This window comes from Mixophyes fleayi, chromosome 4 (assembly GCF_038048845.1).
Source record: "Mixophyes fleayi isolate aMixFle1 chromosome 4, aMixFle1.hap1, whole genome shotgun sequence".
Classification (NCBI taxonomy): domain Eukaryota; kingdom Metazoa; phylum Chordata; class Amphibia; order Anura; family Limnodynastidae; genus Mixophyes; species Mixophyes fleayi.
The window spans coordinates 169722787-169741603 of NC_134405.1; the positions used below are offsets into that span (position 1 = coordinate 169722787).

Genomic DNA, 18817 nt, shown 5'->3' on the forward strand with positions numbered 1-18817 from the left:
AAATTGATATGCACTAAACCTCTCTACTTAAAATCAAAAGATGCAGTGCTAAAAGAATGTAAATATGACTTCTGTCCTAGAGAAGTGGACAAGGGATGGTCTCAGTCACCATAAATGTATAAATAATATTTAGTCAAATTCATAAAATACATACACAAAATTAATAGTCAATATGGAAATCCTATGAACCCTATTGATGAATACCATGTAATTGGAAGCAATAATACAAAAAAAACGCTACTAGATAACCAGTGAATTCATGTAAAAAAAGTCCAAGGGCTAGATTTACTAAGCTGCGGGTTTGAAAAAGTGGGGATGTTGCCTATAGCAACCAATCAGATTCTAGCTGTCATTTTGTAGAAGGTACTAAATAAATGAAAGCTAGAATCTGATTGGTTGCTATAAGCAACATCCCCACTTTTTCAAACCCGCAGCTTAGTAAATCTAGCCCCAAGTGTATGTGTTACTGTGGGCCCACATAAATATATTTACCTTTATCCATTACCTTTCATCTGGATCCATTTAATATTCCAGTAAAAGTGAATATTCAAAATAAAGACCATTTTATGCTACAATTCTTCAATTGAATATATTTCTGTGGGCCCACAGTAACACATCAACTAGGATTTTTTTTACATGTATTCACTAATTATCAAGGAGCGGTCTTTTTTGTATTATTGCATCCAGTTACATGGTATTCATCTATAGAGTTCATAGGATTTCCATATTGAATCTTAATTTTGGGTATGTATTTTATGACTTTTAATAAATATTATTTATACATTCATGGTGACTGTGTGAGACCATCCCTTGACCACTTATCCAGGACATATGTCATATTTACATTCTTTTAACGCTGCATCTTTTGGTTTTTGGTTGTTTCTATGTGAGGAGTGTAGCAGTCTCCTATATGCAGCTGCTTTATTCAATTTTGTTTACCCCAAACATATTTTATATATGTATGTATCTGGCCACCATTTAAAAAGGTTTTTTGTCTTTTTAAACCTGTTTACTTAATGTAAGTGTAAACCTGAAAGATTGAATAAATATATTATTGCAGGACTTCACTATGTACAACTATTTACTCTCCCATTCACCCTCCCTCATCTGACCGTATATACTATCCTGTACAATTTGTAAAGGCTACAACACATTAGCACCTAGAATGGCAGACTAAGTTATTTAAATAATAATAATAATAATAATAATAATAATAATAATAATAATAATAATAACATTAACAACATACAAAAGTACCTGATTGGATTGATAATTCAGGGTATCGGGATTCATTCTGCATTCTATAGTTGGCATCTGTGATGATCTAAACAAGGAAAGTAAAGTTAAAATGTTTTTTTTTCTTACATTAAACAAAATTACCATAAAAAAAACAAAGATGATTTTTCTTGGTTTTAATGTATGTACCTTTAACAATTAAAACATCATAAATACTTTTGGGGTCACACACAATGAGATTTAGCTTCCCTGGAAAGAACATATGGAACTCTGAAGTCATGGAAGTGTTGGTTTGCAACAACTGAGGTCTAAAATCCAGTGTGTAAGGTGATGGTGCTGGGAAATAGATTAATGCTTTGATCAAGTTTGCTGAGAGCAGATGAAACACGTCAGCAACTGTCTATTTGCCCGTAATCCTTGTGTGGATCTAGAGGATCGCTTGGTATTGTTGATTGCCTTCATGTGAACCCTATATTGAGGAACCTTACTTTCAAAGACATTGTTTTTGTCCGGACATCTACTTTTAGTGCGCACCTATTCATGTGAGTTTCCTAATTGAATCTTACCAGGAGAGTCGCGGAAGGCAAATACAGACAGAGTTTTGACAGAGGTACTGCATATTTCTATCTATCCGGCTGTAGTCTGACTAATTTAGCAAGGTATTTCTTTGGATACTCACCTGCTTATAATCCTCATAATCTTATTGGGACTTTCGTGGCTATTTTATTAAGTTGGGACGCTGTTTCCCTAATGTACTATACGTGAATTCCTTGCGATCCTACATTGAAATCCTAAACAAGTGAATGCTATGTAATGTGGTAATACTACATTTTCCCATGATATATGGTTGACAATATTTTGGAATTTTTTTAATTTATTTTATATGCATATTAAATTTAATATGTTGAATTTTATGTTGTGATTTGTCAGGTACTATGTTAGTGGCATAAATAAATGTTGTATTTTTGCACCGAACACTATCTCCCATCTTTTTTACTTTTTGTAATTTTTGGAAGTATATAGCGCTGGTTCTTTTTTGTATTTTTTTTGGGAAATAGATTAAGTAAAAACCTGCTAAAGTAGAGTCAATCATAAATTGAAACCCTTAGGATGCAGATGAATGCTATAAAATGTTTATACCAAATTCTGGTAATCAGAAAGGATGCAGCAATTCTTACCTTCCTAAGTAGATGCTATCAAAAGTTCATACCAGAGGATAGTACTCTGGCCAATCTTTGACAGCAAAAATCAAGTATAATATATAAAAAAAAAATGCCTGCATAATTCACCTGGATGCACTAATGAGAAAATGTAACATTTTGAAGCAATCCAGAAAAACAATGCATATAGTAAAAAAGACAAAAAACAAAACTTTGGAACCTTTAGACCAGGGGTGTCCAACCTTTTAGCTTCCCTGGGCCACATTGGAAGACGACGAGTTGGTTTGGGCCGCACATAAGATACACTAACGATAACGATAGCTGATCATCCAAAAAAACCATAGAAAACATAGTTAACATATATATATATATATATATATATATATATATATGAGCAAAAAAAAGTGATATCATATATATATATATATAAAATCACTTTTTTTTCAAATCCCCCTATACTTACCTTTCAATCGCCCTGTTCAAAAAAATCCACTCTAGTTATTATACTATAATCACTTTTTGTATTGTTTCGATGCAATATCAATAAAGTGCATTTAAGCCAGGCATTGTATATCAGGGTGCCCTGACCAGGCCTGTGGTACCTGACATATACATCACTGTGACCCCAAATTGGGATCTGTTTTGCTAATTACACCACTATGTTAGTTAAGGGATAACAACTTATAAGGGGCCAAAGAGAATAATATATAATGCCCCATTAGTATTACAAGTAGAAGTATGTAGCAAGGAGATAAGGTCCATGATGCTCCAGGACCAGGTGACTTTTATTCACTGGTCAGCGTCCCTTGAAATAATAAAAAAAATCCCCCTTAACTTACCTTTTAATCGGCTTGTTCTCCTGTCCTCTTCTCTTTTCTCCAATTCTGTGCTGCTGATTGTTCTTCTCGCGCGGGTGGCTCCTCTGTGCTGCGCTCCGCAATGGATGTTGGGCGTGATGATATCACGCCCGACATTCACTGCGATCACCGCACGGAAGAGGAGACAAGGGAGGGAGCCGGAGTACCAGCTGACGTGACCGCAAGGTAAGTATTTTATTTTCTTTGTTTTTGCAGGATTTTTTTTTCCATTAACAGTGCTGCCCCCTTGCCACAACCAAAACTCCTTCTGGGCCACATTTACCCTGCTTTAGACCAAATGTAGTGACAGCAAGACACCAATATATATATAATATAATCTAATATATAAAAGAGAAAATTTGTCCTTCTGTCTGTCTTTCTATACAAATCCACATTTTTCAAGCGAAGATCATGACATTTTGCATACAAGTGTATTAAAACATGACAGAGGCAACTAAAAAAAATTAAAATTGAAATTCATTACGGGGTGGGGGTGGCAAGGGGGGTAACACCTAAAAATCATCGAAAACGACCATAACTCTGGAATGTCTGGAACAATTTACACCACACCTGGTACACATATGACTAACAGTCTGACAACAAAAATTGTGGGGGCAAGACACCCCTAGCACTCCTAAGGGTGGGGGTGACGCGGGGGGTAACACCTAAAAATCATCGAAAACGACCATAACTCTGGAATGTCTGGAACAATTTACACCAAACCTGGTACACATATGACTTACAGTCTGACAACAAATATTGTGGGGGCAAGACACACCTAGCACTCCTAAGGGTGGGGGTGACGAGGGGGGTAACACCTAAAAATCATCGGAACCGACCATAACTCTGGAATGTCTGGAACAATTTACACCAAACCTGGTACACATATGACTTACAGTCTGACAACAAATATTGTGGGGGCAAGACACCCCTAGCACTCCTAAGGGTGGGGGTGGCGAGGGGGGTAACACCTAAAAATCATCGAAAACTACCATAACTCTGGAATGTCTGGAACAATTTACACCAAACCTGGTACACATATGACTTACAGTCTGACAACAAATATTGTGGGGGCAAGACACCCCTAGCACTCCTAAGGGTGGGGGTGGTGAGGGGGGTAACACCTAAAAATCATCGGAAACGACCATAACTCTGAAATGTCACTGTTGTATTGGCTGGAGATTTTCAACAAACATTGCTGGTCATTCCAAAAGGAACAATGGCGGATGAAATTAATGCATGCCTTAAATCATCACATCTTTGGAGGCATGTTCGCACTTTGCGACTAACCACAAATATGAGAGTTTCTCTGCATGCCAACACAATGGACGGTCGGTTTGCTGATCAATTGTTAAATATTGGGAATGGTTTTGTCACGGGCACTAGGAGTCTTTGCCCAGGATATCACCAGATGATGTTCTTACCAGAGTAATATAGCTGGTACTATGGTCCTCTGGCAGCAGGGTGACAACGGAACAGGAGAATCAGCAGATGGTGAGAGAATGCTCAAGGAAAGTCTATGACTAGCAGCAACTGGTAATGACTTAGATGTATGTACACGAGGAACCAGATGGACAAGTAAACGTGAGGAGAGTCAGTGGTGTGCGTATAGCAAGTTGTACCACTGTCTATAGTGAAGGAATGGATTCCAGGTGCAAGTAGGTAACGGGGAAGTCAGTGGTCTGCGTTCAGCAAGTTGTACCACTGCTATATATATGTGAGGAGGGGCACGAGGAGATGAATGGAATGCAGAGGATACACGGGGCACACGGAACTTGATCCCACGATGATAACCACAATACAATAATAACTGACAAGCGCTGCTTGAAGTATACAAAGTCAGTATAGAGATCCAGGTAATAGGAAACAAAGTCAATAGTAACAATAGCTTCAGTAGATGGAAGACTCCGGAGATGAACACAACACAGTCCAGACGGATATGCAATACAATAGCAAAGTCAATGGAAAGTATGCATACCGCGGTTCAGGAGAGCAGGCTGTCAAGGAGACGTGCAGGGATACCTGAACGGCTGAACGCCGGCAGGAGGAGAGACCACTGGAGGATGGAAGCGGTAATCAGGTTGGTGCAGCGTACGGAAGGTAACCGGTAATCAACGGAGCAATACTCAGGAAGAAGTAGTAAGTAAAACTGGAAACATGATGAACACGGGAGAGTTGAGGCTGTCTGGTATCCGGCAGTAGTAGCGGAGGCAACGGAGGGAAGGCACGCTGAACGCGGGAGAGTAGAGGCGGTCTGGAATCCAGGCAATAGTAGCGAAGGCAGCGGAGGGTAGCCACGCTGAACACAGGAGAGTAGAGACGGTCTGGAATCCGGCAGCAGTAGCAGATAGGAATCAGTGGAGAGCTGACACGATGAACACAGGAGAGTTGAGACGGTCTGGAACCCGGCAGTAGTAACAGAGGCAGCGGAGAGCAGACACGCTGAACACAGGAGAGTTGAGGCGGACTGGAATCCGGCAGCAGTAGCAGATAGGAATCAGCTGAGTGCAGACACGATGAACACAGGAGAGTTGAAGTGGTCTGGAAACCGGCAGCAGTAGCAGATAGGAATCAGCTGAGTGCAGACACGATGAACACAGGAGAGTTGAAGTGGTCTGGAAACCACAATCATAGTAGACAGGAATCAGCTGGAGCTGAATACACGAGGAAACACAGGAACATCTTCAGAGGCTCATGGGGAATGAGACTCCAAGATCAGGCAACTAGGTAATGATCACAGGTGGTTTAGATAGGGAGGGTTGCCTGATCATCCAATCAATTAAAAGCAACAGGTACTGAAGGTTTCATAAGGGCTGCACATGCGCAGACCCTCAGGATGGCGGACGGCCACGGTTCCTGAACACAGGAGAAATGGCACTCACAGTCCGGTGAGTGACAGTATCCCCCCTTTTAAAGGTGAGCACAGAACACATGGAACCGGGTTTGTCCGGAAACTTGGAATAAAACTTCTTAAGAAGAGCTGGAGCGTTGAGATCTTCTGCTTTAATCCATGAACGCTCTTCAGGACCAAAGCCCTTCCAATGAACAAGTAAACGAAGCACTCCTCGCGAAATTTTTGCATGCAATATGTGAGTAATCTCAAAGTCCTCCTCTTGATGAGCTTGAACTGGCCGAGGTGCTGAAGGAGGGACCGAGAAACGGTTGATGATAAGAGGTTTGAGCAAAGACACATGGAAGGCATTGGAAATACGAAGGTTCTTAGGTAGTAGAAGTTTAAAACAAACTGGATTTATCACTTGAATGATCCTATATGGACCAATAAAACGAGGAGCGAACTTCATAGATGGGACCTTCAAACGAATATTTTTGGTTGATAACCATACACGATCTCCGATTTTAAGTGGTGGAATAGCCAGTCTCTTTTTATCTGCAAAAGACTTATATCTGGCAGATGTCTTCTTTAAACAGGTTCTAACCTGAGACCAAATATTTTTGAAGGTCTGACAAACAGTCTCTACAGCAGGAACTTGGGTGGGAGGGAGGGCAGGAAATTCCGGAAAAGACAGATGGTTACCGTAAACCACAAAGAATGGAGTTTTAGAAGATGATTCATGATACATGTTGTTATGAGCGAATTCAGCCCATGGAAGCAAATCTACCCAGTTGTCTTGGTTGGCTAAAGAGAACATCCTTATAAAAGTCTCAAGATCTTGATTGACCCTTTCGGTTTGTCCGTTTGATTGAGGATGGTAGGAGGATGAGAGTGATAATCAGATACCCAAGGTCTTACAGAGGGCCCGCCAGAATCTGGAAACGAATTGCACTCCTCTATCTGAAACAATCTCGGAAGGACATCCATGAATACGGAAGATTTCTTTGATGAAATAATCAGCCAGAGTAGATGAAGAAGGTAAACCGGTCAAAGGAACGAAATGTGCCATCTTCGAAAATCTATCCACCACTACCCAAATAGTATTGCACTTTTTACTAGGAGGAAGATCAGTAACAAAGTCCATACTAATATGGGTCCACGGCTTGGAAGGAATGGGTAGTGGTTGAAGCAAACCCGCTGGAGTTCTGCGGGGAGTCTTAAACTGGGAACACAATTCACAAGCAGTCACAAAATCTTTGACATCTCTCCTCATAGAAGGCCACCAGTAACTTCGAGAAAGAATTTCAAAAGTCTTGCGTTCACCAGAATGTCCAGAAAAACGAGAAGAGTGAAACCATGAAAGGATTTTCTTCCTAAGAGCAGGAGGCACGAGGGTTCTCCCAAATGGTAGCACCTTAGTGGAAGAAGCGGCCACAGGAACACATTTGGGGTCTAATATAGAGTGTTTAGGACCATCTTCAACGTCTGAGGACGTCACAAAAGCTCGAGATAGGGCGTCTGCTTTTTTATTTTTCGCAGCTGGTTTGAAGGTTATGATTAGTTCAGAACGAGAAAAGAAAAGAGACCATCTTGCTTGACGAGGATTCAAACATTGAGAAGACTGTAAATATGACAAATTTTTATGATCAGTAAAAATTGTCACAGGATGACGAGCTCTTTCCAACAAATATCTCCATTCCTCTAATGCTACTTTTATAGCCAGCAACTCCTTGTCCCCGATGATATAATTCTTCTCCGCAGGCAGAAGACCCCGAGAGTAAAAGGCACAAGGATGGAATTTTTGTTGCTCCGATCTTTGGGAGAGAATGGCTCCTAAGCCAACATTAGAGGCATCTACCTCTAGGAAGAAGGGAAGCGTCACATCAGGCTGTCGAAGAACAGGAGCAGAGGAGAAGGACTCTTTGAGAAACTGGAAGGCTTGAAGGGCTTCAGAGGACCATTGTTTAGTATTGGCCCCTTTACGAGTTAGGGCCACAATAGGAGATGCAATCGAGGAAAAATCTTGAATGAAGCGTCTATAGTAATTGGCAAAACCTAAAAAACGCTGAATTGCACGAAGAGTAGTTGGCTGAGGCCAATGTAATACAGCATTCACCTTTTCTGGATCCATCTGAAGACCAACTCCGGAGACAATATATCCCAGAAATGGAATCTGGGGCAACTCGAATGAACATTTTTCTAACTTGCAGAATAATGAATTTTTCCGGAGTCTGGAAAGGACCTCTGCCACATGTTGATGATGAGAAGGCAGGTCCTGAGAAAAGATTAATATGTCGTCTAGATAGACGACGACACAAACATATAACAAGTCCCGGAAGATCTCATTAATGAAACCCTGGAAAACAGCAGGGGCGTTACATAACCCGAAGAGCATTACTAAATATTCATAATGCCCGTCTCTGGTGTTGAAAGCTGTCTTCCATTCGTCACCGGACCTGATTCAAATTTAATTATAGGCACCCCGAAGATCCAACTTGGTAAAGATCCGGGCTCCCTTGATACGATCAAATAACTCAGTAATTAATGGAATGGGATACCGATTTTTGATAGTTATGGCGTTAAGTCCACGGAAATCTATGCAAGGACGTAATGACCCATCCTTTTTTTTTTTACGAAGAAAAACCCTGCTCCAGCGGGAGAGGTAGAAGGTCGAATAAATCCTCGCTGGAGATTCTTTTTGATGTACTCAGATGTGGCTTGAGTTTCAGGTAACGAAAGTGGATACACACGACCCCTGGGAGGAGTCTTGCCAGGTTGAAGATCAATCGGACAGTCCCACGAACGATGAGGAGGAAGACGTTCAGACTGAATTTTATCAAATACATCGGCAAAAGAAGCATACTGAGGAGGAAGTCCCGGTGAACCAGGTGAAATGGAGGATTGCTGTATCTTGAGAGGAACGACTTGAGAGAGGCAACGATGATGACATTCAGGCCCCCAAGACGTAACTTGAGGAGTGTGCCAGTCAATCTGGGGAGAATGACGTTGAAGCCATGGAAGGCCTAATACAATCGGACTGGTAGTAACAGGAAGAATTAAAAATGAAATTTCTTCCTGGTGTAATACACCAATTTGAAGGGTTACTGGAGACGTACTCTGGGTGATGAGACCATTAATAATGCGTGATCCATCGATAGCAGTCACAGTAATAGGTATTTTCAAAGTAATCACTGGTAGGGACCATTGATTCACGAGGGATTTAGAAATAAAGTTTCCTGCAGCTCCAGAGTCAATAAGTGCTTAGGACATGAAAGATTTGGTAGCAAAGGAAACCGTAACATCAAAAGCACAAACTTTTAATTTCGTAGAACATGGAGAGGACTGCAGGGACCCTAACTTCACCTCTCCAGAACTGGTTAGGGCCTGGCATTTCCCGATTTTTTAGGGCATGAATTGAGCATATGAGTAGAATCAGCACAATAGATACAAAGTCTATTTTTTACTCTTCGGTCCCTCTCCTCTGAAGTTAATTTGGAGCGACCTATCCCCATAGGTATCACCGGAGATGAAACTTGGCGAACTTGAGGACTTGAGCGAAGAGGTGCTTTAAATGAAGTTGTTTTTTCAGACTCTCTTTCACGAAATCTCATGTCTACACGATGGCAAAGAGAAATCAAATCTTCTAGAGAAGTAGGTAATTCTTGAGTAGTCAGTGCATCTTTAATTTTATCCGAAAGCCCCTGCCAGAAGGCGGCAATTAAAGCTTCAGTGTTCCACTGAAGTTCAGAGGCTAATATCCGAAATTGAATGACGTACTGGGCTACAGTACGAGAACCCTGACGTAGACGGAGGATGCTGGATGCAGCGGAAATAACACGACCAGGTTCATCGAATACACTTCGAAACGTGGAAATAAATTTGGCACTATCTTGTAATAATGGATCATTTCTTTCCCACAGAGGGGAAGCCCATGCGAGAGCTTGTCCGGAAAACAAGGAAATGACATAGGCCACTCTGGAACGATGAGTAGAGAAATTGTGAGGTTGAAGCTCAAAATGAACTGAGCATTGATTTAGAAAACCCCTGCATGTTTTGGGGTCTCCATCATATTTTGAAGGAGTAGGCAGGTGTAGCGTGGAAGCAGTAGACACCTGGTATCTTAAGGATACTTAAGCACTGGGGAAACGGAGGAAGGCACAGGAGCATCAACAGTAGCTGTGATATTTTGCGCAGACGTTCTTTGGGAGGCCTGGCAACATTGCAGCAATTGTTGTTGGCGAACATCCTGTTGTTCAATACGGGTAACCAGATACTGCAGCATCTCTTTAGCTGTAGGTTCCGCTCCTGGGTCTGTCATGGCCTGATCTTACTGTCACGGGCACTAGGAGTCTTTGCCCAGGATATCACCAGATGATGTTCCAGAGTAATATAGCTGGTACTATGGTCCTCTGGTAGCAGGGTGACAACGGAACAGGAGAATCAGCAGATGGTGAGAGAATGCTCAAGGAAAGTCTATGACTAGCAGCAACTGGTAATGGCTTAGATGTATGTACACGAGGAACCAGATGGACAAGTAAACGTGAGGAGAGTCAGTGGTCTGCGTACAGCAAGTTGTACCACTGCTATAGTGAGGAGGAATGTCCAGGAGTAGAGAGGAGGTAGTGAGAGTCAGTGGTCTGCGTATAGCAAGTTGTACCACTGTCTATAGTGAAGGAATGGATTCCAGGTGCAAGTAGGTAACGGGGAAGTCAGTGGTCTGCGTACAGCAAGTTGTACCACTGCTTATGTGAGAGGATACTTGAAACTGGTGCCAATGGGAAACAGGAGTCAGTGGTCTGCGTTCAGCAAGTTGTACCAATGCTATATATATGTGAGGAGGGGCACGAGGAGATGAATGGAATGCAGAGGATACACGGGGCACACGGAACTTGATCCCACGATGATAACCACAATACAATAATAACTGACAAGCGCTGCTTGAAGTATACAAAGTCAGTATAGAGATCCAGGTAATAGGAAACAAATAGTTTCCTATTACCTGGTTAATAGTAACAATAGCTTCAGTAGATGGAAGACTCCGGAGATGAACACAACACAGTCCAGACGGATATGCAATACAATAGCAAAGTCAATGGAAAGTATGCATACCGCGGTTCAGGAGAGCAGGCTGTCAAGGAGACGTGCAGGGATACCTTAACGGCTGAAGGCCGGCAGGAGGAGAGACAACTGGAGGATGGAAGCGGTAATCAGGTTGGTGCAGCGCACGGAAGGTAACCGGTAATCAACGGAGCAATACTCAGGAAGCAGTAGTAAGTAAAACTGGAAACATGATGAACACGGGAGAGTTGAGGCTGTCTGGTATCCGGCAGTAGTAGCGGAGGCAGCGGAGGGAAGGCACGCTGAACACGGGAGAGTAGAGGCGGTCTGGAATCCGGCAGTAGTAGCGAAGGCAGCGGAGGGTAGCCACGCTGAACACAGGAGAGTAGAGACGGTCTGGAATCCGGCAGCAGTAGCAGATAGGAATCAGTGGAGAGCTGACACGATGAACACAGGAGAGTTGAGACGGTCTGGAACCCGGCAATAGTAACGGAGGCAGCGGAGAGCAGACACGCTGAACACAGGAGAGTTGAGGCGGACTGGAATCCGGCAGCAGTAGCCGATAGGAATCAGCTGAGTGCAGACACGATGAACACAGGAGAGTTGAAGTGGTCTAGAAACCACAATCGTAGTAGACAGGAATCAGCTGGAGCTGAATACACGAGGAAACACAGGAACATCTTCAGAGGCTCATGGGGAATGAGACTCCAAGATCAGGCAACTAGGTAATGATCACAGGTGGTTTAAATAGGGAGGGTTGCCTGATCATCCAATCAATTAAAAGCAACAGGTACTGAAGGTTTCCTAAGGGCTGCACATGTGCAGATCCTCAGGATGGCGGACGGCCACGGTTCCTGAACACAGGAGAAATGGCACTCACAGTCCGGTGAGTGACAGGTTTAATGCTGCTTCATCCAGTAACTGGTCTCTTCAAACTCAGAGAAACACTTTGTAACACAGTTGTGTCTGTTGAAGAACTCAAGGCAAAAGTATTTCCAAATATTCAACAACATTTTACAGAGCATAAGTGGCTTTGCGAACGTGCGATTCTTGCACCAAAAAATAATTGTGTAAACAACATCAACTTAAAGATTCAAGAAGAGTTGCCTGGAGAAGCCATATTATACAAATCAATAAATACCGTTGTTGAAGAAAATTAGGCTGTGCACTATCCTACTGAATTTTTAAACTCTTTAGAACCTCCCGGATTGCCACCGCATAACCTGGTACTCAAGATTGGATCACCCATTATGCTTCTCAGAAATTTAAATCCTCCAAGACTTTGTAACGGTACAAGATTAGTAGTCCAAAAGCTCAATTCTCATGTCATTGAAGCAACTATTTTGACAGGCTGTGCAAAAGGTGACAATGCTTTCATTCCACGCATACCTCTCATTCCATCTGATATGCCATTTCAATTTAAGCGTCTACAATTTCCAGTTCGTTTAGCTTTTGCCATGTCTATCAATAAGGCCCAAGGACAATCTTTACATGTAGCTGGAGTCAACTTGGAATCACCTTGCTTTTCGCATGGACAGTTTTACGTTGTATGATCACCAAGAAATTTGTATGTATTTGCCCCAAATGAAGAAACGAGAAATATAGTTTATCAAGCTGTTTTGAAGTAATTGTTTATCGGTTCGTTCCATCATATACAGTTCAAATACAGTTTGACATTTTCACTTTTCACCTTCTACTGGTCCAATTTTAACATGATATTTACATGTATGTTTAATATTTAGATTGATTTTTGTAAATAAACATTCTTTAAATCCCTGGCAACGCCGGGTATTCTGCTAGTTATATATAAATTAGTGCATTGACAAACAATAAATATGTGCAACAAGTAAGAAAAACTGTTTATTGATAAAAAAAAAAAAAAACTCCATTAGTTTAGAAGCCTAAATAGTTTTAACCAAGGGTTAAAGTATCACATTACCATTTATAATTTGTGCTACATTTTTTGGTAGGACATTGTTCATTTATTTTGGTCAATCAGGTCATATAGGGGTTAAGTGTTAGTTATTCTGTCAACAAATACTTAACCCCTATATGGTCTGATTGACCGAAATAAATGATCAATGTCCTACCAAAATATGTAGCACAAGTAATGAATAAATGTTCATAAAAAGCTTGCCATTTGCATTTACAATTTATTTCATTTTGGGAAGTATAGACATCCAGTAAATTTGACAATTGAGACATTGCTTAAGGTTAAAGTGCATTGCAATGAAATTAAGTTTCTCTTTTTCAATACCTTACATAGAAATAAAAATTGTGTGTAGCCATATTTGTTTGATTATACATGTTTAAAATTGCTAGTGGTACAAATGATATAAATCATGGAAAATGAGCAACACAATACATGACACTTGTACAAAAACAATTAAGAACATATTTGTAAAATATTATTATACCTGTGGAAAGATATTAAATTGTGATGTCAAATCCAGAAAGTTCTCTTTGTCATTTGACAGATTATAATTACAATTATTTTGTATTATAAGAATAGAAGTATATACTCATTTTGGATGAAACTAGTCAAAATGCAACAAGGGTTGGTATATAGCAGTTTTCAAATACTCTAGTCATATTGATTTAAAATATGTGCTATTAGTATAGAAGCCTTGACCAATTTTGAAAGAAAGGCAGATGAAAATAAAAATAAAACTGAAGCAGGTAAACATTGAGTCATGTTGGTGTGAAGTTTATGACATCGGTTTCATGATGTCATATAAAAAGCAACCCTGTTTATATTTTGTGCAAAAATAGTAAATTACTCAAACTGTTCATCAAAACAGACTGGCTAAATTTGAGGCCACAGCAGCTCCCATATAAATGCAGTATTGAATACTACTAATTTAAGATATTGCTGTGAAAAATTATCAGGATGTTTCAATGTGAGGTCTCAATGATCATGATCTTTTGAACAGCTTACATCAATTATATCTGAAATGACTTTATGTCTATAGTAAATAGAAACATAGTTAATAAGGTGGAAAAAACAAAAAAGTCCATCAAATTCAGGACTATACTAATAAGGACTACCTGTGTTGATCCAGATGAAGGCAAAACAAAACCCCAGCAAGGCAGCTGAAAATGTATCCTTGCAGTGGAAAATATACATTATTTCCTGTAATTACTCTTAGTAGTACAAAGTCACATTAGTTAAATCGAGGTTCCATATTTGTATCGCAAACGTTGGCAAGAAGACTTTGTCGGCCAGGTGCTGGGTATGGGCTTTTATTAATTAGAATACTGTGATTAATAAAATACTGTGAAAAGGGGATAGTGTTCTTTGAAATGTTCCTGTAATATCTTGTTTATGCAATTGTTATTAACAGCCACTGATCATAAATGATTATTGTTTTCACAACCAAAGCAGGATCGTCAATAAAAACACTAACACCCAGTGCTTTGCTTACATCCATTGGAAATGATTCATATGTTTGATAAGTATTGGTAAGGATGCTGTTATGAATCCCAGTGTATTCACAAAGAGCAACAGAAGTGTAAAGCAAAGTGTCTTTATTCAGGTAAATACACAAACAAAGATTACTCAGATCCACTGATAAAAGAACAGGTTTCTAAGGAGACTGTATAGTAAAAATGGCAGGAACAGGTATTATAAGTTTTACCCCAGTCCAGAAGGCACAAGGCTGTCCAGGAAAGCAGACAGAGTCCAGGGATAAAGCAGTGATCAGACAAACAAATCCAAATAGCCCGGCAGAGATCAAGCAAATTAGCGAGGTCCAGAAGTCTGTCCAAAAGGTCAGGGTAACAGGCAAAACAGCGTGGTCCAAGGTACAGGCAAACGATTTGGGGTCTCAGGCAAGTAGGCAAGGTCCAAGGTACAGGCAGGGGTCATACACAGAAGTTCAGTCCAGCAGGTATATACCAAATAGCACAGGAGCAGGTTAGCAGCAGCCAGGAACAAACGGATGAACTGCACAGAGCACAGCTAGAGGCAGGTACTAAAAGCAGTGCGACAGGTGCAGTTCTAATCAGGCATAATGCAAGGAGATTAACTCCTTTAGGCAAGTAGAAGAGTTCAGGAACAGAACAGCAGCACCTCTGATGGTATGAGGCACTGCTGCTAGGTGCAAACAACAGACAGAGTTGTAACATAGCCCCCCTTTAAGGAGCGGATTCCAGATGCTCCATACAAGCTCCCTTCAGATCTTCCTCCTCTTCTTTTTCTTTTTATGGGATCTTCCTGAAGATCCAATTGGGCTCTTCTCCAAAGGAGTACAGAGAAGACCCAATTCCTCAAAAACAAAAGAAGAATTGGCAAGTTCGTCCACTAAGTCTTTTGTATCTTCAACAAATTCACTCTCAGAGTCTGAGTCCCAGCCAAGGGTCGGGATAGGACCCTTTATTCTATTAGAAGATGGCGGTATGCCCAAAAAGCCAGTCACCAAGGTTGGTGTTTGTTGTGACTGAAGTGGAAAAGCAAGGTTTTTTCCGTTCTTGTTAACCTTCTCCCTAGGTGACCTAGACTGTCTGATGGAAGACACATTCATAGAGGTCTTATGGACAAGTGCAGGAACTGACGCACAGGCTGGAATGGGCACAGAAAAATCGTGATCAGATGACTTGACTATGGATGGAGTGTACTTCTGACAAACAGCATTAACAAAGTCAATGGTATTATGAATAATGGGGTCATCGGAATTTAGCAATGAGAAGACCCAGGTTTGTCGCTCCCCTCTAAAACACATAATGATTGAACCCACTTGGTTAAATTGGTCAACAAAATAATCTGGACATTCTTGAAACTGTTTCATGGAAAGTTCGAGTACTGTAACAAACTGCTTGATGTCTCCATCAAAGAAGACTGGAGGAGGATCCGATGACTCAGAAGAGGCTTTTGGGCATTCAGGCTCAATAGCAGTCTCTGGAGAGTACCCAGCTTGTGCAGCAATCTCTGGAGAGTCCTCAACTGGAACGGCAGAGCAGGAGTCCCCGACTGGGACGGCAAGTTGGGCACACTTAACGGGAAGCCCGGACTTGGCACAGCACTCTGACTGGATAGCACTGTGAGATGCCTCAGAGCAGACAGCACTATGAGATGCCTCAAAGCAGACAGCACTGTGAGATGCCTCAGAGCAGACAGCACCAAGTGGTAACTCGGGCTGAACCGCATAGAGTGGCAAATCGGGCGGAACCGCATGGACAGGCAACTCGGGCTGAACCGCATGGACAGGCAACTCGGGCTGAACCGCATGGACAGGATACTCTGGAACATGGCCCTCTCTGGAGCAGACTGTAAGGGCAACGCCCCTCTGGAGCAGACTGTAAGGGCAGCGCCCCCTCTGGGGCTGAAGACTCGGGAGTAGAGGCAGCGGCTGAAGACTCGGGAGTAGAGGCAGCGGCTGAAGACTCGGGAGTAGAGGCAGCGGACTCAGGACCGGACACAGGAGACTCAGGACCGGACACAGGAGACTCAGGACCGGACACAGGAGACTCAGGACAGGACACAGGAGACTCAGGACCAGACACAGCGGCAGGAGACTCAGGATCAGACACAGCGGCAGGAGACTCAGGACCGGACACAGTGGCAGGAGACTCACAGCTGAAGGCAGATGCTGGCACCTCGGAACAGGAGGCAATGGCCGGAGACTCAGTGCTGGCGGCAGCTGTAACTGGCACCGCAGGATTAACTCCTTCAGGCAAGTAGAAGAGTTCAGGAACAGAACAGCAGCACCTCTGGTGGTATGAGGCACTGCTGCTAGGTGCAAACAACAGACAGAGTTGTAACAGATGCATGCAGTATAATGACCTTACTAGTCATATTTATGGTCTATATAGTATATGGCTGCAGTGTGATTGTTATACACTAAGTTTCATGCTTGGGTAGAAGTAAGTAGGGGAGAGTTCTATAAATCTGAAAACCTCTGCCTAAAGGTACTCCATAGTGAGAGTGTGATATCTGTTATGTTGCCATATGGGATTTCAATCAATCAGTAATGACACCCTGCACTGTACCACATTGATCAATATGTTCTGTGTGTGTGTATGAGTGCAAGAAGTTGACGATGAGAAATATAGGGAAAATATCAATTTGCAACAACTAGATGAATCAAGCAGGACACAAGTAATAGTGATTGATAATAAAGATCAAGCATGGATATCAAAATACACACAAAGATGACGGGTCTTTTTTATAACTGGTTAAGGAGAACATGACGTGGCTGGGGACAGCGCTATAAATTTAATGTTACATCGTAATTTATGTATGATATACCGTGTGATCTGTGTTATGTACTGAGTTCACTTATTGTTCGGCTTTCCATATTTCATATCAAAAGATATGCAAAGTAAAACTAAATATATTAGGAGAGGAGGTGAGGAGGGCAAGAAAATCCATAAAGGTAAAAAAAAGTGAGGAAATTGAGAAAATGATGTTCACAGAATGAACCAAACCTCTGGGGATATTCAGTTTTTTCAAATTTGATCTCTTGGAACCACAGATAGCACTACACAAAAAAATTTAAAACCAGAAAATTATACTTGAAAAAGTTTTTTATGAAATCCTAATTCGAGCAATTAGTAATAAAGCAACAGAGAGGAAGGTCATCAATAACAGCTTCTACTTTCTATTTGAGACAGGTGAAAATTTTAAGAGGTTGGGTTTTGATGATTTAGACAAAAATTGACCTAGACAAACCAAGTGAAACACTGAACTTCACCAAGACAGTGAGAAAATTAAAGGAACTGAGGAAGTAGTGATTATTCCTGCAGATAAAAAAAGAAGGGTGGGGGGATTCCGATCCTAGAAAAAGTAGACTATTTAAAGGAAGCATGGAACATGTGGACACTTATCGGGATTTGAGCACAGATCCCATTACATAATTCTCTGTAAAACCTAGAACTCTTCTAAATTCTAGTACCTAAACATCACTGATCCGGTTATCCCAGTTGTGACAGGATGGATCGCCTATGCCACCCTGTCTGTTGTTAATAGAAACTGTCTGGGCTTACTTTGCCACCACGTTCCCTTTCATTATCCCAAATGCGCCCTCTAACCGCAGTAAGAGGGGCTTACAAATGCTGCCACTACTGGACTCCTTACCATCATCCAGTACCGGGTTTCTTCTGTGTAACTGATGCTGCGAGTGTACCCTGTTACTGGTGTACCTGGGCTGGTACTCCTGACCTCCTCCTATGGATCAGGGTTGCTGTCGATGGATCCCCCTGGCCTATCATACTGGCCAGAGCTGCTGGGTAGCGGGCAGAGCGGTGGTACTGGATGCTGGGTCCAAACTTCAGAAACAGCCGGGAATGGATTAGATTTTAGGTGTAATCTATAGGTCACAGTGATAGAGAAGTTTCCAAGCAGGTCTTTGAAGCAAGTGATGTTTATTTGCTCACCTGGTTGAAGGTTCCAAGGAGCAGGTCAGATGAAACAAGAAGAACAATTTTCAATACAAGACAGTGCTTTTTATACAGATTTGGACACAGCCTCACAGCGCAAGCCAGTCCCGAGGTATGAGCTATTTTTAGAATCAGGATGCAATTTGTTTACCCAAACATGGATTTCCATGCAATGCAAACCTAACAATATTTACACTTATCCATGATATCCTAAAACTTGCTGTGATTTCCTGCATCTTGTTTTAGATGCAGGAAATCTAGTAGCAAGTCTAATTAAACCTTCCTGTGCTGGACCC

The 18817-nt window shown here is 41.6% G+C and overlaps 1 protein-coding gene across 5 annotated transcripts in view; it reads right to left on the reverse strand.

The window, feature by feature from the left end:
- Positions 1-18817, reverse strand: part of REDIC1 (regulator of DNA class I crossover intermediates 1) — a 176476-nt gene that overhangs the window by 60530 nt on the left and 97129 nt on the right. For all 5 annotated transcript variants that reach the window (XR_012691321.1, XR_012691322.1, XM_075208833.1 and 2 more), the window contains one exon: positions 1258-1324. Coding sequence is in view for 3 of the 5 variants with exons in the window: in XM_075208833.1 (XP_075064934.1) it covers positions 1258-1324 (67 nt within the window). In the remaining 2 variants the exon portion in view is untranslated. The remainder of the gene's footprint in view (positions 1-1257; positions 1325-18817) is intronic.